We start from the raw sequence: 26,229 nt of genomic DNA, 5'->3' as shown, positions 1-26,229 counted from the left end.
ACCTGCATAGTGCATACATTGCTGTTCCCAAAGACAAGAGGACGCCATCTCAAATGGCTAGAACAGTGACATTCAACCTGGGATACAATACAGACACCACATGCCTTCTGTGTCTTTAGGTTACATAATGGAAGGGGAAGCCCTTCATACAATTAGGGAGAGTTGGGGGTTTCCTCTGATTGGCTAGGTATGAATAATGTTGACAGGTCATGGAAATAAATGGGCTGGGCCTGTAGTATGGCAGAAGCTTTGACCAGCTCTCCTTGAGGAAGGCACTATTTCTGAGCAGGGCTAATTAGTGGGGGAGGCCATATTTGAAGACTGTCATCTGATCCTGCATTTAGTCACTGGAAACGCAATACAAGATCAACCCTTCTGGTGACGGCTAGAAGCACCCTGTCTGTCAAGCAGGCAGCCTGGCCTGGACACCACCATCAGACTGTTAGCAAAGTGGATAGTATTTACGCATTGTAGCTTACAACACTGGATGCTAATGTTTTCACAGTCAAACTGGATGCAGTTTATCACAGTGCCATCCGTTTTGTTACTAAAACACCTTATACCACCCACCACTGCGACCTGTATGCTCTAGTCGGTTGGCCCTCGCTACATGTTCGTCGCCAGACCCACTGGCTCCAGGTCATCTACAAGTCCATGATAGGTAAAGCTCCGCCTTATCTCAGTTCACTGGTCACGATGTCAACACCCACCCGTAGCACGCGCTCCTGCAGGTGTATCTCACTGATCATCCCTAAAGCCAACACCTCATTTGGCGGCCTTTCCTTCCAGTTCTCTGCTGCCTGTGACTGGAACGAATTGCAAAAATCGCTGAAGTTGGAGACTTTTATCTCCCTCACCAACTTCAAACATCTGCTATCTGAGCAGCTAACCAATCGCTGCAGCTGTACATAGTCCATTGGTAAAGAGTTTAAATATTTTGACTTTTGCCGTAACGTTGTTTTCTACCGGATGCTGATTTGCACTGTTTGTTTACTGAAATCATCACAGCAACGCATTCCGTCGTGCTGGCTTGGTTTTGCAGTCACCCTCTTTCTTGCTTTCTTGTCCCGCTATGCTAACTGGTATGACGGTTTTACGTCCCTTGTCTAAACGCAGCATAAAAGGTAGGACTTACTAAGTATGAGTCAATGTGTGTCAAATATGTTATATTTACAAAGATAATAAAGAATCCGGCATTGAAATAGCAGTGCCCTGCTCCTAGCAAAACAATTGAGAAAACACATGCTTGGACTATTTCAGTTGAACCATGCAATCAAGCTACAATTCTCAAAGTATATAATCACACTTGTAAAACAAATGTTCTGCATCCAATAAGACATGACAAATCACCTCCACCTAGTGCCCTCCATTACTATGCATATACAGTTACCAGTCAAACGTTTGGACACACCTACTCATTCAAGGGTTTTACATTATATGACTATTTTCTACACTGTACAATAACAGTGAAGACATCAAAACTATGAAATAGCACATATGGAATCATGTAGTAACCAAAAAAGTGTAACAAAATCAAAATATATTTTATATTTGAGATTCTTCAAAGTAGCCACCTTGATGAAAGCTTTGCACACTTTTCTACAATGTAGAAAATATAACAAATATAGAAAAACCCTTCAATGAGTAGATGTGTCCAAACCTTTGACTGGTACTGTAGATGCAGAGAATCATTTACTATGTTGTGTTTATTGTTTACCCTGTAGAAGAACGTTTCGAGCTTCTGCATGAGCAGCTCCACCCCACCTGCTTCCATTGCTCTGCCAAATGTGCCATTGAAGAGCTGGAGAAAAGAGCATTTTAAAGAACCATCAGCTAACCACATCCTTACTAGATGTAAGGATCTTTACTAAAGAATGTGAGCCAGTATGACTTGAGTCCCAACCAGGTGCTCACCTTGTACATACTGTAGCATTCCCGTAGTACTGCGCCATAAACTGTGTCCTACAGGAAAAAGAGAATAAACATCTGAATAAGAAATAAAAGTTCTGCATAGAAGAGTTGAATTTGCTCATAAATGGACAAAGATCAATAAACATGAATAAAAGACACAACAAAATAAGACCTACAAGTATTTCCTCCTCCAAGAACGGTCCACCACCCAAAGGACTTCCAGGCAACTTGACAACTGTGGGAAGCATTGGAGTCAACATGGGCCAGCATCCCTGTGGAACGCTTTCGACACCTTGTAGAGTTCATGCCTTGACGAATTGAGGTTGTTCTGAGGTCAAAAAGGGGGGGGTATAATTCAATATTAGGAAGGCGTTATTAATGTTTTCTACACTCAGTTTATAATATGTGTAAAGGAGCTGGAACACCAGCTTACCATGACGATCCAGAAACTGTCCTCCACTTCAAAGAAGAACTGCCTGTTCTTCTGTGAGTGGAGGGATTAAGCAGCTTTTGTTTGACAGAAGGTTCTGGAATATAGCAATGATGGTGGTCAGGAAGACAATACACACAACTAACATAGATGTGAGATGTTGTATTTCCAGATTATCGATTTGTTTGTAGTTCTTGTGTACCTGGTAAACTGTACAATGGCCAACATTACGGATCTTCTCATTCTTCTCGACCTCACTGGGATGGTAGAATAAAATCTTCTTCTCCTATAATGCATACAAGGAGACAGTTTCCATGAGGCACAGTATTTAAATGGAGACAACAAAGTTGCCAGATATTCACATTGTATCATTTATAGCAGCTAACTGTGTTTGAAGTTCATAGTGAAAACATGTGAAACACACACAGGAAATCAAAACCACCAAGTGGAGCTCACCTCTCCCTCCCATGGCCAAAATGAAGGATTATAGATAAAAAAAACTGAGTAGAGATGAAGTGTACCGTTTCTCTTGCATTCGCAAAGTCATTCTTGGACTGCAACAGAGGAAGATGCTGATCAACTGTCTGTGACTGAACAGACTGAAAGATGTATCACTTGTTATCACAATGAGACCCTGGTTTTACCTCATCAGCATTAGTTTGGTTTGTGTCTTGACTTCCTCTGTTCTAGAGTGAATTGAGCCTTGTGGCTGCAGACAAAAATAATATCAGCTTTAAACTCTACACATCATTTCAGATTCAGAGAATCAGTGAGTGTGTCAGTTAATTTGGTCAGTTTACTTTAGACAGTAAATTGCATCAAAATCTCAATCTCGATCTCTTGACCCAGGGCTGAAAGATAGCTATGCATTTTCCAATCTGCACACCTTGCACTGGGTTAGAAACATCTCAAATCAAGTGGCTCTGAGGGGTGGCCAGTCCTCTTCTGGCTGTGCCGGGTTGAGATTATAACAGAAATTCAATCTTCTCGGTGTAACAGTTGGGATAATGGAGCAATTCGGGGAATAACGCATTTCTCATTCCTGGATTGAGGTACGTTTACTGAGCCATATCTCACGGCGGTTCCATGGTGTCTTAATGTAAACAGGAAGCCTGTTCGACCCCAGTGCAGCTGTAAGTAAGCGTAGGGTCGGAAAACAATTCTGGCTAGGGTTAGCGAAAATGCTCTCCTAACCTGCTACAAAAGTCACTCGTATTTAGGTGCCGTGTTTTTAGGGAGTCCCTAGCGCTCAACCTCTAGGCGACATTCTGCCTTCTCCCTACAGTTCTCAGTCATTAACTTCGCCCACGACTGGCTCATGTGAACTACAATCCAGACGTTGCATTTTAATGTTTATAAATGTCAATAATCGCTTGCTGTACAGCTTTCAAAACATACAGCCCTTATCTTTCATTAACAAGAAAGAATCCTTCCAATATAAAAAATATACACTTACTGTAGCAGTTTTGCACAAATCCATACAACTATGGGTGTCTCCATCCGATGAAACTACACTTCCCGAGTTAAGTTTACACACAGGTGTTCGCCTCTTGTCTTCAGTCTGTCTTCGGCAAACAAGTGCTGTAACGTGGAGATATGGCCGTGTTGGAAAAGTAACTTTATCAAGGTGTGTATCAATGTAACCTTTGTATTATTAATAATAATATTATTTCTAGCTAATATGAAAGATAAGGGACAGATCTAAATGTACTGGGGGGAGGGGTGGTCCAAAATAGGAGAGGGTTGTCAAACTTTATTTTTTGGGGGGGGCGGCACATGGGAAGGTAGTGCATTTTTCCCCTAATTTACGTTCGCTCTTCTGCTCGTATTTTCCCAATAAACAATGGCTGGACTTTTGATATTACCCTAATTAAGTTTAGAAACGTTTGCAAAGGTTTGATATGGTGTGGCTATTATTAAGCTTTAGCTACAGCAGACCTATGGTAGGGAGGCACTCCAACTGAATCTGACCGTTGAACTTGAGGTGAGGAAGACTGTTTCAGGCCTACCAGAGTTCTCCTATAATCTAACAATATAATGATTATCTTTAACAAAATATTCAGATTTTACAAATTACCCTCCTTCTGTACATCTGTATAGCAGACGCAGTAGCATTCTTACATAAAGAAATGCATGTCGGTGTCTCTGGGGTTAGGCCTAAGTTTCTATTCCTTTATATAGGCTACATATACAAAAGTATATGGACACCCCTTCAAAGTAGTGGATTTGTCTATTTCAACCACATCCGTTGCTGACAAGTGTATAAAATCAAGCACACGGCCATGCAATCTTCATAGACAAACATTGGCAGTAGAATGGCCTTACTGAAGAGCTCAGTGACTTTGAACGTGGCTCTGTCATAGGATGCCACCTTTCCAACAAGTCAATTCGTCAAATTTCTGCCCTGCTAGAGCTGCCCCCGGTCAACTGTAAGTGCTGTTATTGTGAAGTGGAAACACATCGGAGCAACAACGGCTCAGCCGCAAAGTGGTAGACCACACAAGCTCACAAAACTTGGACCGCCGAGTGCTGAAGCGCCTAGCACGTAAAAATCCTCAGTTGTAACACTCACTACCGAGTTTCAAACTGCCTCTGGAAGCAACGTCAGCCCAAAAACTGATTCATGAAAGCTTCATGAAATGGGTTTCCATGGCCGAGCAGCCGCACACAAGTCTAAGATCACCATGTGCAATGCCAAGCGCCGGCTGGAGTGGTGTAAAGTTCGCCGCCATTGGACTCTGGAGCAGTGGAAACGTGTTCTCTGGAGACGCGTTCTCACACTTCACCATCTGGCAGTCCAATGGACAAAACTGGGTTTGGTGGATGGCAGGAGAACGCTACCTGCCCCAATGCATAGTTCCAACTGTAAAGTTTGGTGGAGGAGCAATAATGGTCTGGGGCCAGGCCCCTTAGTTTCAGTGAAGGGAAATCTTAACGTTACAGCATACAATGACATTCTAGACAATTCTGTGCTTTCAATACATGCATACTTTTGTTAATACATGAATATTATACAGTGGACACCTAAGCCTATAGGCATTTGCATGCAATGCACTGATACATTTAGTGCTCAAATCACTGACAGCTGAACCATGAGGTGGGCAATTATTGTTTTAGGATAGTATTTACATTAACATTTGTGTAATTTAGCAGATGATCTTATGTAGAGCGACTTAAATTAATGAGTGCATACATTTTCATACTGGTCCCACAACCCTGGTGTTGCAAGCACCATGCTCTACCAACTGAGCCACATAGTAGCTTAAAACAGGCTATAAAGTTTTGTACAGTGCCTTGCGAAAGTATTCGGCCCCCTTGAACTTTGCGACCTTTTGCCACATTTCAGGCTTCAAACATAAAGATATAAAACTGTATTTTTTTGTGAAGAATCAACAACAAGTGGGACACAATCATGAAGTGGAACGACATTTATTGGATATTTCAAACTTTTTTAACAAATCAAAAACTGAATAATTTTGCACTGCCAATTTTTCAGTTTTTGATTTGTTAAAAAAGTTTGAAATATCCAATAAATGTCGTTCCACTTCATGATTGTGTCCCACTTGTTGTTGATTCTTCACAAAAAAATACAGTTTTATATCTTTATGTTTGAAGCCTGAAATGTGGCAAAAGGTCGCAAAGTTCAAGGGGGCCGAATACTTTTGCAAGGCACTGTATATGCTACACATCGAAACACAAGAAATTGTGTTTTTGAAATTTGTTATAATTTGTTGAAATTTGTTATAAGCTGTTTTTAAGAACCCGTAAATTAGGCTAATTTGGCCAACATCCCTCGTTTGATGGCAATGCCTGCGACAGGTTGGATGTGAATGCATATGGATGTCCATAAAATGTCTCAAATGTTTGGTAAATTATAGTCTTCCCTGTTATGTTGTCTGGTGCCAAATTTTCCTAAATTAAACTCTGAAATGGCATATTGTTTTTACGAAGATTTTAGAATGTTCACATGAAAATTTGTTGCAAACTGGATGGAAACCTAGCTATAGGTGTCAGTTTGATTATGCCTCCACATGGTTTACCAACAACCCCAATCATCTAAAGTATAAGCTACCAGCCAAACAAGCTTGTAAGAATTTGACTTAAACTCCCCCCTCATACTGATCTGGAGGTTGAGCATTTTCCCATCTTTGTAGCCCCAATGTGTCTTTATCTATGTAATTGTATATGTATTTATGTGGAAAAAAAATGGGGACCACAATGGAAATAAGTCTCTGACTTTAATGTGCAATCCCAGGTCACTTGTTTTTGTGTATACTTGTGTTTTTTTAACTGACAAATAAAATCAGTCAATCAATCAATCCAAACTGTGCCGCGACCAAATGATGAAGGGAAAGAGATGGGTTACAAAACGGCAAAAAGTTTTAACGGCATTCAGAGATTGCCAATATTTCGATACAAGGTCAGGAGGGATGCATTTTCTGTTTGTCGAGATAGACATAGTCTATTTATTGTGGTGTTGAAAACCATGATATTGAAGTGCTTGAAGTCTGTATGCTTTGTTTATTGGTTGTGTGGTGCATTGGCACAGAATCCTGATGTTGGAAAATCTGTTGCATATATTTTATATAATTATAAATAGGGCATCAAAATGTTGAAAATCAGATTTCCCCAAGCTGATCATTGTCTGCAGCCGACTACTATTGTAGCCTAATGAAACAAACATGGAGAGTTAGCTCGTCCGTGGCATCAACTGTGCCATAAAAGCATGTTGAAGTGGCAAAGTCGACATCCATGTTTATGAACACAGGGTCACTACAGTTATTGTTCTTTGTGGTTGTAAACATTATTTTGAGTTCATTCTATGAGGGGGGAGGGTGTTCAATTTATTTTACAGTACAATGGGAGGGTCATGTGAAAATTATTTTTGCCAGGGGCACTCTACAAAAGTCAGACATAATTTTCAAATTATGCATTCGTGTTTAGTGAGTCCGCCAGATCAGATGCAGTAGGGATGACCAGGGATGTTCTCTTGATAAGTGTGTGAATTGGACGATTTTCATGTCCTGCTAAGCATTCAAAATGTAGTGAGTACTTTTGGGTGTCAGGGAAAATGTATGGAGTAAAAAAGTACATCATTTTCTTCAGGAATGTATGGAGTAAAAAAGTACATCATTTTCTTCAGGAATGTATGGAGTAAAAGTTGTCAAAACCATAAATAGTACCCCGTCCCTAGGAGGGGTGCATTACTTGAGTGGGTTGAGTCACTGACGTGATCTTCCTGTCGGGTTTGGCACCCTCCTCGGGTTCATGCCGTGGGGGAGGTCTTTGTGGGTTGTACTCTGCCTTGTCTCAGGGTAGTAAGTTGGTGGTTGAAGATATCCCTCTAGTGGTGTGGGGGCTGTGCTTTGGCAAAGTGGGTGGGGTTATATCCTTCTTGTTTGGCCCTGTCCGGGGGTGTCATCGGACAGGGTCACAGTGTCTCCCGACCCCTCCTGTCTCAGCCTCCAGTATTTATGATGCAATAGTTTGTGTTGGGGGGCTAGGGTCAGTCTGTTATATCTGGAGTATTTCTCCTGTCTTATCCGGTGTCCTGGGTGAATTGAAGTATGCTCCCTCTAATTCTCTCTCTCCCTCCCAGAGGACCTGAGCCCTGGGACCATGCCTTAGGACTACCTGGCCTGATGACTCCTTGCTGTCCCCAGTCCACCTGGTAGTGCTACTGTTCTAGTTTCAACTGTTCTGCCTGCACCTTTGGAACCCTAACCTGTTCACTGGAAGTGCTACCTTGTCCCAGACCTGCTGTTTTTGACTCTCTCTCTACCGCATCTGCTGTCCCTAACTCTGAATGCTTGGCTATGAAAAGCCAACTGACATTTACTCATGAGGTGCTGACCTGTTGCACCCTCTACAACCACTGTGATTATTATTTGACCCTGCTGGTCATCTATGAACGTTTGAACATCTTGGCCATTTACTGTTATAACCTCAACCGACACAGCCAGGAGAGGACTGGCCACACCTCAGAGCCTGGTTTCTTCCTAGGTTCCTGCCTTTCTAGGGAGTTTTTCCTAGCCACCATGCTTCTACATCTGCATTGCTTGCTGTTTGGGGTTTTAGGCTGGGTTTCTTAATGACATTGGCTGATGTAAAAAGGGCTTTATAAATACATTTGATTGATTAAAGTACAGATACCCCCAAAAAACTACTTCAGTAATATTGAAGTATTTCTACTTAAGTACTTTACACCACTGCCCCTCCCCCAGTAAATGTCAATCTGTCTCTAAAATGCTTAGCTTCTGTGTTAATGTTCAGAATGAGTGTCGGTGTTCTTAACAAAACACCCTGTACAGAAGAAGCCTTCATCCAATCACTCTTTTGTGTAATGGAACTGAGAGTCGTGATCAAGGGCTAGGGATTCCACATCGGCCTAGCCAGGTGAGCACAACGGGGAATATTTTGCCATCTGACAAGACACGTGATACAAAGCAATCAAACTAGCTAAGTTTATACATTTAAAAAGCTAAATTGTTAAATATAGAAAGCAGTTAGGTGGTCAATTTGTATGCTGGTTGCACTGCAGCAGCGCCAACAATCCGCTACACTGTAGTTGTTTTCGCAGCGATCTGGGGAAACTAATTCTGGACCACAGATGAATTTGACAATTTAACACAACGAAGCGACTTACCTTGGTTCCACAACAAAAGTTCCTGTGATGCCCTTGCCTTTCCAGGCTGTGCATACAATGTTGAAGGAGAACATTAAGAACATTAATTGGTCTTGATGATCATGGATTGGTCTTTGTTTATTAAAAATGGTTGATGGAACAATTAAACAAGTGACAGGCAATTGACAACTTTCAAATTCAATCATGTCATTATTGTATGATGTTGATACTACAGTTTGGATAAATTATCAGTAATAATGTAATATGCGAACTTGCCATAGAGATCCTATTAAATTACAAGTGGGGACGAAAATGGCAGCCATATTGGTCAGGGAGAAATCCGAACCAGTCTAATTGAAATGAATGGCAATAGATGCATAATCCTGATTTTACTTATGTAAGAGAATAAAAGTAAGGCATGTGATATCAGAAATTGTGTAATCAAATTATTGTCAACCTAAAATATTGTCATATAAATACAGTTTATATGGGTTTTATACCAATTTTCTGTATATATTGCCTCTATATGTAAACGGACCATAAATGTCTCAATTTTTGTTTTCTTGGAAAGCTGTGAGTGCTATTGTATTAAACAATATGAGTACTTTAAAAACGTGTCTAAGTCCTATCATCAACTGATTTGGCCAGTGTACAGAATGGCTTTGGATTGAGTGCATTGTTGGAATGTTGCCATATTGGTAGTTAACTTGAAAAATGTATGGAATCGTTCCTCTAAAATGGGCTGGCTAGCTAACAAACATACAGTATAGATATTTTTCAAATTAATTATTTTACACAATATCTTATCCTAGTGCTGGCAAACCATGGTTGACCAACTAACTCCCTGACAAAAAGGGCTGACCTTTAGACCAGGTTCATGGACATTCTAGTATTCTAATTCCTATTTCTATGGAACTGGACATGTTTCTGTCTCTTCAGTTTTAAGTTGAATTCATTCAACAGAAACCTAAGAGGGGTAGTTTTTCCACTGAGACATTGAGAGGCCTTAACCTGCACCCTGTGTCACCTCCATTTGCTTTAAATCTTTAACACTCTTATTCCAGACCTATTCCTGGATAAACAATGAGCAACATCCATTTTTTGAATTATTGAAATTTCTATCAACCACAAAATACGGTTTCCCATTGTTCTGAAGAATAAACAATGTTATTTTCAGTAAACTATTCATATATTATTCATCACCTAATTATCAAATATTAAAACAAAGATATCAAAACAAATCTTGTAAATGTAATGTAATAATCTTATGCTCAGTGTAAAAAAAATATTCTATATATTTTGACAGAATTTCCTATGGTGGTTGGTTATTGTGCCCTCTTCTATTCAGGTAAACACACACACAGGCATACTTAATGCGGTGTAACGGACACAAGTGTTACCCGATATAGCCTGAGAGATAGACTGGTGTCAATTAAGGTCATAGCTCACTTTTACTAGCTACTTAAGCACTAAGGAAAATATAACAGAACAGCTCCCTTTACACTTGATTGTCAGAAACAGCAGGCAAGGTTTTCGCTTACTCCTTCAACAGTTGTCTGAATGGGCACCTCAATGGTATCTTGTTTTCTGTTTCATGTGCAGTCGGTCAATGTATATGTGGGTTGATGCTGGGCTAGCAATGACGCTAACCACTGTAATGACCTCTGAGCTTTACACAACTAAGACAGACCACTGTGTCATACAAGCTGTAGTGTATTCATATTGTGATTTGGATGGACAGAACTGTGTTACACAATGTTACAACTAACATAGCAGCTCTTTACATTTTAGGCAACACTACGTAACATAAAGTAATAGTGCATTAAATTGATTTCCAGTGTGGATTAGCACAAAAGCTATGTTAAATCAATTACAGGACAATAGGATAATGCACTCTCTTGAGGGATAAGTGTAACATACAACACTTCCTTACATGGCATCTGTTGTATGGTTACGAGACAGTCATTTAACAGATGTAAATGTTCAGGAGTTGTGTTTGAAATGTTCAGGAGTTGTGTTTGAAAAAAAAAGCAATGCAATTCACCACAATAAGTTACAATGTGTTTATTCATCTCTTTGATAGACAATGTGGTGTGCATTGGAAGGAAACATGGAGCGACACAGCTATACAACCTTCTAGAACTTAATCAAAAGGCAAAAAAATGGTCTCATGGATTCAAAATGTAATTGAATCGAGAGGGGCTCTGACAAAAATCAAACTTGAAGGGTACAATTCAAGCAGGACAGAGAAAATCAAATTTCCAGGAATGGATGCTGCTGTAGGCTTGAGGAAGTAGACTGGAGGCTGGAAGCTGGAGGAAGGAGAGGAGAACGAACACCTGCTGCTCTCTCTGCGCCCATGGATCTCTCAGGACTGGACCATGATCAGGAATTCTGTGGCGGGAGAGAAACCATAGAATTAGAATGCAAAAACCATTGTGAGATTAGTTCTAATTCTGGATAAGAACCAAGAACATTCTGAGATTAGATCAGAGCAGTACTCCGCAAGCGTTGGTTATTTATGTAATCACTTCAATAAACAGCCCATAGAATTAACAATTGGTATACTAGAATGGACATGAACTTTGTTATCAAAGACAGTACAGTATGAAGATAGGCAGAAACTGCTTCTCCAATAGAAATCCCCAATCACACTTTTAGGCAATGTCATGGCGACGTTGGCTAGCTAAACGCATGTGCAGAAACATGTCATTGGGTCTAACAGTCGTCTCATGCCGAAATGCACATGTGCAGGCCTTCAAATCAATGGCACTCCTTCGAATATAAAGTTGTATTTGATGAAAACGAAAACATGTCAGTTTGTCACTTTCACAAGGTTGGAGTAATAATATGTTCAACTACACTGAGCAAAAATCTAAACACAACACGCAACAATTTAAAAGATTTGACTGAGTTACAGTTCATATAAAGAAATCAGTTAATTGAAATAAATTCATTAGGCACTAACCTATGGATTTCACATGACCGGGAAAACAGATATGCATCTCTCGGTCACATATACCTTAAAAAAATGTAGGGGCGTGGATTTTTTTGGTCGACATTTAGGAATTATAGAAAATAGAAACAACAATTGCCTGCTAAAGTACGTTTCCATTTAATTATCTTGTGTCAATAAAAAACAGTTGGACATAATGACGTCACACCTAAAAAAAGATGTGTTGAATAAAAATGTAGTGGTTGAAGTGTTTCCAGTGGTGGAAACAGTTGAAAGTTACTCAAGTAAAAGTTAAAGTCACCCAGTAAAATGCTACTTGAGTAAAAGTCTAAAAGTATTTGGTTCTAAATATACTTAAGTATCAAAAGTAAATGTAATTTATCAAATATACTTACATATTACAAGTAAAAGTACAATTATAAATCATTTCAAATGATTTATATTAAGCAAAGCCGACTACAGATGACCACGTGTTCTCCCGATAAGTGTGTGAATTGGACCATTTTCCTGTCCTGCTAAGCATAAAAAATGTAACGAGTACTTTTTTACTACATTATTTTCTTTAGGAATGTAGTGAAGTAAAAGTTGTCAAAGAAATGTATAGTAAAGTATAATACCCCCAAAAATACTTCAAAAGTGCTTGTAAGTATTTTTACTTCAGGACTTTACACCAATGAGTGTGAAGTGGAGCTTCATAGTTACATTCCGTGCCCCGCGTACCTTCAAATGTATTCGGCAAACATCACATCATTTCCGTCATAATTTGTGGCAATAAAGACAGTCAGAAAAAATAAAAATCCACTCCTGTCCAACAGGTAAAACAACAGGTAAAAATGTTGACCATCTTTAGAAAATGTCTCCAATATCTGACGTTTCTATTACACGTGTCGCAATGATTTTGATTAATGGAAGCCTTCTTATTGTCTGTAGATTGACAAGGGGAAAAATAATTGTATCCATTTTAGAATAAGGCTGTAACATAACAAAATGTGGAAAAGGTCAAGGTGTCTGAATAGTTTCGAATGCACTGTATCACATGCCTTACTTTTATTTGTGCATACCACCATACACATTCAGTGCCTTGCAAAAGTATTCACTCCTCTTCGCGTTTTTCCTATTTTGTTGCCTTACAGAGTCTGCAACACCACTAAGCAAGCGGAACAGACCAAGGAGCTCTCCAAACAGGTCAGGGAAAAAGTTGTGGAAAATACAGAGCAGGGTTGGGTTATAAAAAAATATCAGAAACTTTGAACATCCCACAGAGCACCATTAAACCCATTACTAAAAAATGAAAGAATATGGCACCACAACAAACATGCCAAGAGAGGGCCGCCCACCAAAAGTCACGGACCAGGCAAGGAGGGCATTAATCAGAGATACAACAAAGAGACCAAAGAGAACCCTGAAGGTGCTGCAAAACTCCACAGCTACGATTGGAGTATCTGTCCATACGACCACTTTAAGCCGTACACTCCACAGACCTGGGCTTTACATGAAGAGTGTCTAGAAAAAAGCCATTGCTTAAAGAAAAAAAGAAGCAAACATATTTGGTGTTCGCCAAAAGGCATGTGGGAGACTCACCAAACATATGGAAGAAGGTACTCTGGTCAGATGAGACTAAAATTGAGCTTTTTGGCCATCAAGGAAAGCGCTATGTATGGCGCAAACCCAACACCTCTCATCACCCCGAGAACACCATCCCCACAAAGAAACATGGTGGTGGCAGCATCATGCTCTGGGGATGTTTTTCATCGGCAGGGACTGAGAAACTGGTCAGAATTGAAGGAATGATGGATGGTGCTAAATACAGGGAAATTCTTGAGGGAAACCTGTTTCAGTCTTGCAGAGATTGAGACTGGGATGGAAGTTCACCTTCCAGCAGGACAATGACACTAAGCATACTGCTGAAGCAACACTCAAGTGGTTTAAGGGGAAACATTTAAATGTCTTGGAATGGCCTAGTCAAAGCCCAGACCTCAATCCAATTGAGAATCTGTGCTATGACTTAAAGATTGCTGTACACCAGCGGAACCCATCAAACTTGAAGAAGCTGGAGCAGTTTTGCCTTGAAGAATGGGCAAAAATCCCAGTGGCTAGATGTGCCAAGCTTATGGAGACATTCCCCAAGAGACCTGCAGCTGTAATTGCTGCAAAAGGTGTCTCTACAAAGTATTAACTTTGTGGGGGGGGGGGGGGGGGGGTGAATAGTTATGCACACTCAAGTTTTCATTTTCATTTTCATTTTCATTTATTTCTTGTTTTTTTCACAATAAAAAATATTTTGCATCTTCAAAGTGTTGTGTAAATCACATTATACAACCCCCCAAAAAATCTATTTTAATTCCAGGTTGTAAGGCAACAAAATAGGAAAAATGCCAAGGTGGTGAATAGTTTCGCATGCCACTGTACATAAGTATCTTTCACAGAATCAATTCGCCCCCATGTTCAAAAGATGTTGGATAAAGTATAACAAAAAACCTTAGGTAATACAAACACCCAAACGCTTACACAACCTTTTGGTTCATTATTCCATCAATAGAGGGAAAGTGGGGAAAAAAGGACCAAAATTACCCTGAACCAAATAGTTGGTTTGTAACCAGAGAATAATGTTTAGGGTTGTCTGAATTGTCTGCTTTATTGTAATCAATGGAATAGACCCAAAAATGCAAACGTCACCCATCTGGCACTCCAGGTAGGCTCAATGAAACGCTAGAAGTATATGAAAGGTTTCGAATACCATTTAAAACCAAGGTCTGCTGGAAGCTGTGACTTATGGATCTCTGCTTGGCAAGAAGACCAACAGGGATTGCCATTAAGAGCAATTGAACTCCACAATCTGTTCTTGTCACCCTCAAAACACATGCTACTTTAAACTCTACCAGGCCTGTCCCAAAGCCTTCCTAATGACCTGAAACATCTGCTGTCTGTAAAACCTACACTCTACCTATTCTATTCTGTCTATCCTGGGCTGGCCCTTCAAAGCCATACATGTGTGTTGACAGGTGTCAGGGCAGATTACAACTCCAAAGAGCATAACGTTAATCTCATACTACAAAATACACACGGCCATGCAATGCCATAAATATGAAGAGAGACCCGACCATCGGCATGCTTGGCTTAGATTCAATAGTATTCTGCCATACTGGACAGGATGGCAGAATACTAAGAAAGAACTTTAAACTATTTGATACAAGGAAATGCTAACAGCCTTACCAACTGGCTCATGATAATAACCCAGCCTGCAGGCGATTACAGAGAGCGACTCACCTTCTACTCCGATCTTGCCGTCGTTGTCATCATCAGCCGCAGACAGGAAGCCTTTGCACTCAGCGTCCGTCAGCGTCCGCGCCCCGGGAACAAACCGTTGCAGGAAGAACCTAGGGGAGTACACACACACATACACACATACAATCAGAATACAAACACATATACAATCATTTTGTGAGCCTTACACATACATACCATGCATCTGTCACGTGCTCACACACACAACTTGTTTTCCAGGACAGCCCTTCTGGCATAAAGGTTATTTGGCTCAACTTAAACAAGGATTGAAAGTAATATAGCTAGGTTATATAGCCAAAACATCAAATGATAAACTCCCTGGCACAATGTTCTGTCTGGTCTCTCTGCAGCTTTGTAACAATGTTCAGCCTGGTCTCTCGCCAGCTTTGTAACAATGTTCACCCTGGTCTCTCTCCAGCTTTGTAAAAATGTTCAGCCTGGTCTCTAGCCAGCTTTATAACAATGCTCAGCCTGGTTGCTCTCCAGCTTTGTAACAATGTTCAGCCTGGTTTCTCGGCAGCTTTGTAAAAATGTTCAGCCTGGTCTCTAGCCAGCTTTATAACAATGCTCAGCCTGGTTGCTCTCCAGCTTTGTAACAATGTTCAGCCTGGTTTCTCGGCAGCTTTGTAAAAATGTTCAGCCTGGTCTCTCGCCAGCTTTGTAAAAATGTTCAGCCTAGTTTCTTGACAGCTTCCTAACGAGTGTTTTTTATATGCATTGTCATAGAAGATGAGGGACAGTCAATTGAGTAAAATCTCTGCTATACTGCATCTGTCCATGAACTCAACTGTACTTGGGTCATACAGTTGGTGTCCAAAATTCTGCTGGCTGGCACATTTATTTAATGTAGACAGCACATTATATAATGCAAATATAACAATTATACTTGTTTTCTTACCCATGGATTTTATTAAGAAAAAGTAATAATGGTAGCCTTTCATTAAAATGACAGGGCAGTTGGATTGGACAATTTGATCTCATTGGCATTCGTTGCACTTGCAACAACAAAAATAGCTCATTGTATTAAATAATATGAAGTCTCCTGTCACACAGCATACATTTAGAAATGCTCTCTGTGGTTCTGATGGCTCAGCAGGTTGCTGCCCGCATAGTTGGTGGTCCTGTGTGGCTCAGGTTATAAGAGTGTGCTGCTGGCAAAATGCCAATGTCATGGGTTCAATTCCCACAGGAATCACATACGCTTAGTAAAAAATTAGAGGTTGACCGATTGTGATTTTTCAACTGCGATACCAATTATTGGAGGACCAAAAAAAGCAGATACCGATTAATCTGACATTTTTTATTTTTTTGTAATAATGACTGACTGAGCGGTGGTGCCTACCACCGCTCAGTCAGACTGCTCTATCAAATCATAGACATAGTTATAACATGATAACACACAGAAATACGAGTCTTAGGTCATTAATATGGTCAAATCCGGAAACTATCATCTCGAAAACAAGACGTTTATTCTTTCAGTGAAATATGGAACCGTTCCGTATTTTATCTAACGGGTGGCATCCCTAAGTCTAAATATTCCTGTTACATTGCACAACCTTCAATGTTACGTCATAATTACGTAAAATTCTGGCAAATTAGGCGGCCCAAACTGTTGCATATACACTGACTCTGCGTGCAATGAACGCAAGAGAAGTGACTCAATTTCACCTAGTTAATATTGCCTGCTAACCTGGATTTATTTTAGCTCAATATGCAGGTTTAAAAATATATACTTCTGTGTATTGATTTTAAGAAAGGCATTGATCTTCATGGTTAGGTACACATTGGAGCAACGATATGCACCGCATCGATTATATGCAATGCAGGACACGCTAGATAAACTAGTAATATCATCAACCATGTGTAGTTAACTAGTGATTATGATTGATTGATTGTTTTTTATAAGATAAGTTTAATGCTAGCCAGCAATTTACCTTGGCTTACTGCATTCGCATAACAGGCAGTCTCCTCGTGGAGTGCAGGTGGTTAGAGCGTTGGACTAGTTAACTGTAAGGTTGCAAGATTGAATTCCCCGAGCTGACAAGGTAAACATCTGTCGTTCTGCCCCTGAACGAGGCAGTTAACACACCGTTCCTAGGCCGTCATTGAAAATAAGAATGTATTCTTAACTGACTTGCCTAGTTAAATGAAGATTAAATAAAGGTGTAAAAAAATAATAATAATAAATCGGCCAAATCGGTGTCCAAAAATACAGATTTACGAATGTTATGAAAACTTGAAATCAGCCTTAATTAATCGGCTATTCCGATTAATCGGTCGACCTCTAGTAAAAATGTATGGTATGTATTCACTGTACTGTGAGTTGTTATGGATAAAAGCATCTGCTAATTGGCACAGTTGTAGTTTTGAATCCCCCCAGTGCGACATACAGCCAACTGAATGTATTACGATAAGTCACTTGAATAAAGGTGTCAGTAAAACGACCATGTAATTAAATAAATATGTCAGTAAAATGACCATGTAATTAAATAAAGGTGTCAGTAAAATGACCATGTAATTAAATAAATATGTCAGTAAAATGACCATGTAATTAAATAAAGGTGTCAGTAAAACGACTATGTAATTTGCATTCCTATTTTATCATTACACAGGAAATTGGTCACAAGTGTCCCTCCTTCTAAAGGATTACTCCAAATGTCATACTTGAGCTCTGACTCCTCGATGTAGCCACTGTTGTCATCGTCAAGGATCTGGAAGACATCTTTGACTTCTTTGGGAGACTTGGAGGTCAGGCCACACAGCTGGAAAAACTTCTTGAAGCTGAAGGAGTCTGGGGCTGAATGGAGTAAGAGAGAACATGTCAGAGGAGGCTGGTGAGGGGAGGACGGCTCATAATAATGAGCTGGAATGGAGTAAATTGAATGGTATCAAACACATGGAAACCAGGTGTTTGATGTGTTTGATACCATTCCATTAATTCCATTCCAGCCATTACTATGACCCGTCCTTTTAAAGTGCCACCAGCCACCGCTGGAACCCATGCACCCATAAATGCACCAATGCATGCACACACAGACAGTAGGCACACAGCATGTGAGTGCACACAAACACACACAAACATATACACACAGGTTAGAGTTCAGGCAAGATTGACTTGCTGAGGAGCTTAGGTAGCGTGGCTGCAGTCCAGACTGGAAATGTCTCCCTTTATAGGCTGGCACACATACACTCTTCCTAAACTGGTACAGTCCTCTTCACCCCAGCACGTAGAGTAAACCGATCCTCAGGATGCTAAATTCTACTGCAATAGTTTGTGGACTACTGTCAGACTACTACTGAGTAGGAAGCACTTCACCTAACAATAACTCCTACAGTACTTGATAACTGTCTGTTAGAATCTGACCATCTCTCTCGTCTCTCTGTTTTCCTCTCATTCTCTCTCTCTCTCTCTCTTTCTCAATACTCTCTCCCTTTTCTCAGGTAGTCCTGCCTCCTGAAGTAAGACCTACCTTGAAACTCCTTAACGGCATTCTCAATATCCTCCGCGGAAAGGATAGAAGTGAGTGACATATTAATCCTGTAGGACAGAGGAACATCGAAAATTATTCACACACACACACACACACACACACACACACACACACACACACCAGGGCTATTTAAACGGTCAAATCCAGTCTCTTCATTTTGAGAATATGAGTCAGTAATCCTGACTGCATTCATATTCCTTAATGAATGGAAAAAAGCAGCTGGATTACACAAGGGTGTACAGTAGGCTAATAATAATGCATTGATACAAAATTAATCAAACTATGCAATGTTACAAATCAATTTCTTCAGAATCTTTCTCAAATGAATCAATCTTAAGTAACCAGAACCAACAACACTGCCATGAATTGAACAACACAACCGTTTAAACCTACCTATATGTCCCTTTCCCTCCCTCCCAGGTGATGACTTCTAAAAGTACAGTTTTAGTTCGTTCTGTCAGCTTCTTTCCTCTCCTTACTCTGTTAATCTACATATGTCTATGTCCCTGTTCTGTCTGTTTTGTCGTAATCTGGCTGCTGGATCTGATTCCTCTGATTTAGCCGATTTGAAATTATCTGGCAAAAAGGCAATCGATGAACACGCAACAACACATCTGCATGCATATGCATAATGGCGTCTGCCAGATGGATTAGGAATAGTCTGGGCTATTTAGCGAAAACCTTTAAACCAAATTCCGTTAAAAACACAAATTCCCGAGAAAAATTACCTAAGAGAGGGTCAGCCAGGTAAATTAACCTGAAACTTCCTCCGTATCACCTGGGCCGCACTGGGCTACCTAAACATATCTCGGTCGGCAAAGTTACAGCACGCACACGTCACACAAAAAACTCCAATAGTGTTTTATCCTGCTCACCGCTTTGATTGTCTCGCCTTGCCGGTGTCCAAAGCAGAGGATGTAAGGCTTTGTGGTGACTGATGTCAGCCGATGAGGACTTATATATGGACTGGATACACCGAGAATCAGCAATGCTTGAGTTACCTGTCCGTGTATCAAATTCTCACAGCCAGGCCCCTCTCGAATTCCTTACCTAACTAATTAACCGTTAGCCTACTATTTATATCCGTCTTCACTGGCTGATGCGTGCAAAGAGGCATTGGCAACTGTACCGCCCTTATACTATAGCAGCAAGTGTTTTACGCATCTCTCTCTCTCTCTCTCTATCTCTCCCTCTCTCTCTCTCTCTCCCCCTCAAACTCGCGTGCACACACACACACACACACATACACCACGTATTGATATTCCCTATAGCAAGGTTCTCTATAGGCATTTCCCCAATGATTTTATTAGGTCCCCCAAGTTTTCTGTTCTTTAAAAAATATGCATTTTCGTTGTTGGACATAAAAGACTGTAAAATCACCAGCTAATCAGCTGAAAGTGATTTTAATTTAGGAAATCTGTTCTCAAAGTATTCCCACGCATAAATAGAGGCATTTGGGATCTTATCCCAATGTAATAAAGGTTTGAAATGATTCTGTTTTTGTCAAATGCTATATCTGTTTGGGATTCTTGTTGTCAATTTGCAGTCTGCAAATGATATATACCCGTGTTCTTGCCCCTGACCATCCCCTGCCCTATAGTCTTAAATGGTGGTAGTCAGTGCTAAATGATGTATGACTTTAATTTATATAATAACATTGAACATTGAGAAATGTTATTAACAAATAATCAAAAGAAACATCTACTGACTGATCCATGAGAAGATTAAAATTAGCATTGCCTGTTAAGTAAGTAATCCTAAAATATGAATTCCCCTACCATTCTGTCAAAAACCAAGTGGGAGCAGATGGGGACAGATTATCTAATATCTTCTCATGCTAATCTAATGTAGGCTGTCAGACAGATATTACACTGGCCATCCATCAGCAAACGGCATGGCAATTTAACCATGTCACACCCCACCAGTATAAGGTTGCACTTGAATCCAACATATTAACTCACATACATCTTAATCTCAATACTTAGTGAATAAAGTCTACTGTACATGTTATTTTCCTTTTTCTTTTTTCAAAAGTCTTTTAGTTTATATGAACATGCAGGAAATTGTTAGAATAAAAACTACTGTATGAAATGTTTGCTCTGCACGGTTTTGTTATACTCTCAGGGTACCAAACAGTGTTCTGTTCCACTGTAAAGGTGAATAGCCCACACACAGTATTCTGCCCCCTGAATAAATTCACTCAACCTACATGTTGGCTGATAGCCTGCACACTGTGCTTGTGATTCCACCTGGTCACTATAACAACCTTCTTGGCTGTGGTGAGGGATGTGTAAGGGATCAGTAGAGGCTTTCAAAACATCCGGAACAGCAGCAGCAGCATCTCTCATGACTTCATTTAGTCAGGACAAAATGAAGGTGGAGGGAAGATGAAGGGACCAAGGGAATGATTTTTCTCAATTATACTCGACCCAAAACCCAGTCCAACCCCTAATCAACCATTCATCTCTTGATTGACAGATCTTGATAGATGATATGAAGGCATGCATAGAAGAAGAAACATGTTTGTGAAATTGTTATAATTTGATTCAGTGCCAGACAGTGCCTCTGGCATTAGATCGTTTGACTTTCACACCACCTAGCGGTTTGTCTCTGCCAATGCACGGGCCTCAACATAACATCCACATAAGTAGGCCAAAATGGCCTCTAAGTATTCGACCAATTGTTCACTGTTGCATATGCTTATTAAATCAATAAGGGATAAGGCTGCCCCCCCCCCCCCCCCCCCCCCCCAACCCTCTAGTTTGATTGATTGGAGTTTGAGTCAGAAGTTGTGTTGTCTATATTTTATCTGTCGGCAGTCTAGTAGGCCTACACTAGAGGCATGGGGCATGGGTCATGGGTCACTGGTCACCTGTAGCCCATAGGCACACAGGTGACCAGGAAGTAGGGATGCAAAGGCAATAAACATAGATAGAGAACTCTAGTGCCCAAAAGACCGTTTTAGATTGGGCAGCACCATTGAGGACTTTCACAGTTTTGAAGTAGTCAACATGGTGGGACTTCCTGTGCTTTAAGGAAGGATCACATAATTCCATTCAGGTCATCAGGAGGGATCAGCCAATGAATTATACTCGTGAGCAAACATTCCAATGACATATCAATTACCCAAACCCAGGTCAGTTAATCCCAACCATTGTCTCGCTGGAAGCTGCTATAGACCACCAAGTGCTAACAGTCAGTATTTAGATAACATGTGTGAAATGCTTGATCATGTATGTGATATCAATAGAGAGGTATATTTTCTGCATGATTTAAATTTTAACTGGCTTTCATTATGCTGCCCACAAACAAAAAAAACTTCAAACTGTAACTAGTATTTGCAACCTTGTTCAGGTTATCAGTTAACCTACCAGAGTAGTTAGAAACAGCACAGGAATTAAATTATCAACATGTATTGATCCCATCTTAATGATCACAATATAGTAGCCATATCTAGGAAAGCAAAGTTCCAAAGGCTGGGCCTAATATAGTGTATGAGGTCATGTAGTGATTCCTATGTTGTTGACGTAAAGAATATTTGCTGGTCTGTGGTGTGTAGTGAGGAGCAACCAGATGCTGCACTTTACATATTTATGAAATGTCTTATCCCAGTTACTAGTAAGCAAGCACTCATTAAGAAAAGGACTGTAAAACTGTTAAATCCCCATGGATTGATGAGGAATTGAAAAATTGTATGGTTGAGAGGGATGAGGCAAAAGGAATGGCAAATAAGTCTGTCTGCACAGCCGGATATATTGATAAAAGACACCTTGTTTGAGAGAGATTTACACGGATATCAAAACGTCACATCAGGGTAAGCCTACATGAAACACAGCCCTTATTTGAAGTGTTTCTAAAATCCCATATGGGAAAACTTAATGGTGGAAATACGATTGGAACCATTTCCCTGTTTGACCGCTAGGTGTTATGGGTATTATGACACCTCCACTGTGGGGCTCTATGGCACAGGCAGAGACAATAGAGAAAGCAAGACATTTCATAGGGCCTTTTTTCTGATTAATCTGTGGTGAGTTGGAGAACTAAGTAGACCAGACCCAGCTGCTATCGCATTGGTGCGTATGGGAGAGCCACCTCCTTAGTAGACCGGAACTGTGATTTTTTTTATCCAGTGGTAAAATGCCTTTTGGCATTATCTTTAAAATCCACTATCTTTGGCACAGGTATGGAGAACCTACTAATTACATCTGCCTGCATGGAATTGTTGCAATTAATGTTTTTGAATTTTGCTGCTAATAAATGGGCAAAAAGTCCAACCAGCTATAGCGTCTGCATGAACATTTCATTCATCATGCAATTGGCTGTCACCTAACTCAAAGTCCTCCTGACTTCAGAGTCTGGAAAGATGGTCTTTATGTTTTTGGTCCGATGTGTTGATAATTAGTTAATGGACATCGGAGGGAATCTTTTTCATACATATTTTTTTATATGATTTATTTATTTGTTATGTTTATTTACTTATTTATTTTTACCCCCCTTTTCATCACATCCAATTGGTAGTTAAAGTCTTGCCCCATCGCTGCAACTCCCGTACATCCTCCCAAACACAGCCCCGCCAAGACGCACTGCTTCTTGACACAATGCACGCTTAACCCGGAAGTCAGACATGTCGGGGGAAACACTGTACACCTGGCAACCGTGTCAGCGTGCATGCGCCCGGCCTGCCACAGGAGTCGCTATAGCGCGATGGGACAAGGACATCCCGGCCAGCCAACCCTCCCTTAACCCAGACTACGCTGGGCCAATTGTACGTCACCTCATGGGTCTTTTTGAACCAGGATCTGTAGTAACGCAGCTAGCACTGCACAATGTATTGATACACAATGTGATGATAATTAGTTTATGGACATTGGATTGAATCTTTTTCCTGCAATTCACTGACACGTTACTCGAAATCCTCCTGACTTCAGAGTCTGGAAAATTTGTCTTTATGTTTTTGGTACGACGTGTTGATTATTAAGGGGTCTGTGGTTTTACTGGTTGGTTCTCCTGTGTGTCTTTCTCACTCAAACACCCACAGGCAGAGCCACACACAGCCCACGAGCGCCGCCCCTTCCAATACAACTGTTGGATTTTCAAATCCAAACAATGAGACGTCTCAACCCCCTAGGGGAAAAAACATTTTACAGGACCAATCGATGCGTCCGCTCAATTCCTGAGTGAATATTGCTTTGTTAAATAGCTTCCTGTCCAGACCAGTGAGTCACAGCTCTTCCTCGCTGTGTGGTCATGTGGGTCACAATAACAACATTCTCTGGTCTGATGAAACCAAGATTGAACTGTTTGGCCTGAATGCCAAGCTTCACGTCTGGAGGAAACAAGGCATTGCTCATCACTTGGCCAATACCATTCCTACGGTGAAGAATTAGGTGGCAGCATCATGATGTGGGGATGTTTTTCAGCAGCAGGGAATGGGAGAAAAGTCAGCATGCGGGAAAGGTGAACGGAGCTAAGTACAGAGAGATCCATGATGAAAACCAGCTCCAGAGCGCTCAGGGGCGAAGGTTCACCTTCCAACAGGACAATGACCCTAAGTACACAGTGAAGACAATGCAGGAGTGGCTTCGGGACAAGTCTATGAATGTCCTTGAGTGGCCCAGCCAGAGCTCGGACATGAACCCGATCGAACATCTCTGGAGAGACCTGAAAATATATTTGACTTTAATCATAATATTTGTTGTAATATTTTATATGTATTTTCTGGTGGATTTAACTGAAACACCAATGAACTTACTATGTTTTGCTTTAAAAATAGCTACAGTTGAAGTCGGAAGTTTACATACACCTTAGCCAAATACATGAAATCTCCATCGCTAACAATAACATTTTCCGCCAAGATAGAACTGCCAAAGTGGGCGGTGTTGCAATCTACTGCAAAGAAAGCCTGCAGAGTTCTGTATTACTATCCAAGTCTGTACCCAAACAATTCAAGCTCCTACTTCTAAAAATGCACCTTTCCAGAAACAAGTCTCTCACTGTTGCCGCTTGCTATAGACCTCCCTCTGCCCCCAGCTGTGCCCTCGATACCATATGTGAATTGATTGCCCCCCATCTATCTTCTGAGCTCGTGCTACTAGGTGACCTAAACTGGGACATTCTTAACACCCCGGCTATCCTACAATCTAAGCTTGATGCCCTCAATCTCACACAAATGATCAATGAGCCTACCAGGTACAACACCAAATCAGTAAACACGGGCACCCTCATAGATGTCATCCTAACTAACTCGCCCTCCAAATACACCTCTGCTGTTTTCAAAAAAGATCTCAGCGATCACTGCCTCATTGCCTGCATCTGTAATGGGTCTGCGACCAAACGACCACCCCTCATTACTGTCAAACGCACTCTAAAACACTTCTGCGAGCAGGCCTTTCTAATCGACCTGGCCGGGGTATCCTGGAATGACATTGACCTCATCCCATCAGTAGATGATGCCTGGCTTTTCTTTAAAAGTGCCTTCCTCGCCATCTTAAATAAGCATGCCCCCCTCAACAAATGTAGAACTAGGAATAGATATAGTCCTTGGTTCACTCCAGACCTGTCTGCCCTTGACCAGCACAAAAACATCCTGTGGCGTTCTGCATTAGCATCGAATAGACCCCATGATATGCAACTTTTCAGGGAAGTTAGGAACCAATATACACAGGTAGTTAGAAAAGCTAAGGCTAGCTTTTTCGAACAGAAATTTGCATCCTGTAGTACTAACTCAAAAAGGTTATTGGACACTGTAAAGTCCATGGAGAATTAGAGCACCTCCTCCCAGCTGCCCACTGCTCTGAGGCTAGGAAACACTGTTACCACCGATATATCCACAATAATTGAGAATTTCAATAAGCATTTCTCTACGGCTGGCCATGCTTTCCACCTGGTAACCCCTACCCCGGTCAACTGCCCGGCACCCTCCAGAGCAACCCGCCAAAGCCCCCACCATTTCTCCTTCACCAAAATCAGATAGCTGATGTTCTGAAAGAGCTGCATATTCAGGACCCATACAAATCAGCCGGGCTAGACAATCTGGACCCTCTCTTTCTAAAATTACCTGCCGAAATTGTTGCAACCCCTATTACTAGCCTGTTCAACCTCTCTTTCGTATCGTCTGAGATTCCCAAAGATTGGAAAGCTGCCGCGGTCACCCCCCTCTTCAAAGGGGGTGACACTCTAAACCCAAACTGCTATAGACCTATATATATCCTACCCTGTCTTTCTAAGGTCTTCGAAAGCCAAGTTAACAAACAGATTACCGACCATTTCGAATCCCACTGTACCTTCTCCGCTATGCAATCTGGTTTCAGAGCTGGTCATGGGTGCACCTCAACCACGCTCAAGGTCCTAAACGACATCATAATTGCCATCGATAAGAGACATTACTGTGCAGCCGTATTCATTGACCTGGCCAAGGCTTTCAAGTTTGTCAATCACAACATTCTTATTGGCAGACTCGACAGCCTTGGTTTCTCAAATGATTGCCGCGCCTGGTATACCAACTACTTCTCTGATAGAGTTCAGTGTGTCA

General features: G+C 40.9%; 1 protein-coding gene and 1 long non-coding RNA gene across 2 annotated transcripts; one reads left to right on the top strand and one right to left on the bottom strand.

Annotated features, from left to right (window-relative positions):
• Positions 1-3,846: 3,846 nt before the first annotated feature.
• LOC149972599 (uncharacterized) lies at positions 3,847-9,579 on the top strand. Its single transcript, XR_016491132.1, has 2 exons — positions 3,847-3,968; positions 7,941-9,579. It is a non-coding gene; the product is annotated as an uncharacterized LOC149972599 (long non-coding RNA).
• Positions 9,580-11,015: 1,436 nt separating this feature from the next.
• LOC110502917 (parvalbumin, thymic CPV3) lies at positions 11,016-19,895 on the bottom strand. Its single transcript, XM_021581262.3, has 5 exons — positions 19,574-19,895; positions 18,678-18,745; positions 17,872-18,004; positions 15,190-15,299; positions 11,016-11,360 (listed from the first exon to the last, which is right to left on the bottom strand). The coding sequence occupies exons 2-5, from the start codon at positions 18,736-18,738 to the stop codon at positions 11,335-11,337; spliced, it is 330 nt and encodes a 109-aa protein (XP_021436937.1). The 5' UTR covers positions 18,739-18,745; positions 19,574-19,895; the 3' UTR covers positions 11,016-11,334.
• Positions 19,896-26,229: the final 6,334 nt, after the last annotated feature.

This window comes from Oncorhynchus mykiss, chromosome 23, assembly GCF_057628025.1.
Source record: "Oncorhynchus mykiss isolate SJ-2025 chromosome 23, ASM5762802v1, whole genome shotgun sequence".
NCBI lineage: Eukaryota > Metazoa > Chordata > Actinopteri > Salmoniformes > Salmonidae > Oncorhynchus > Oncorhynchus mykiss.
This window is presented reverse-complemented; position numbering and strand designations above follow the sequence as displayed.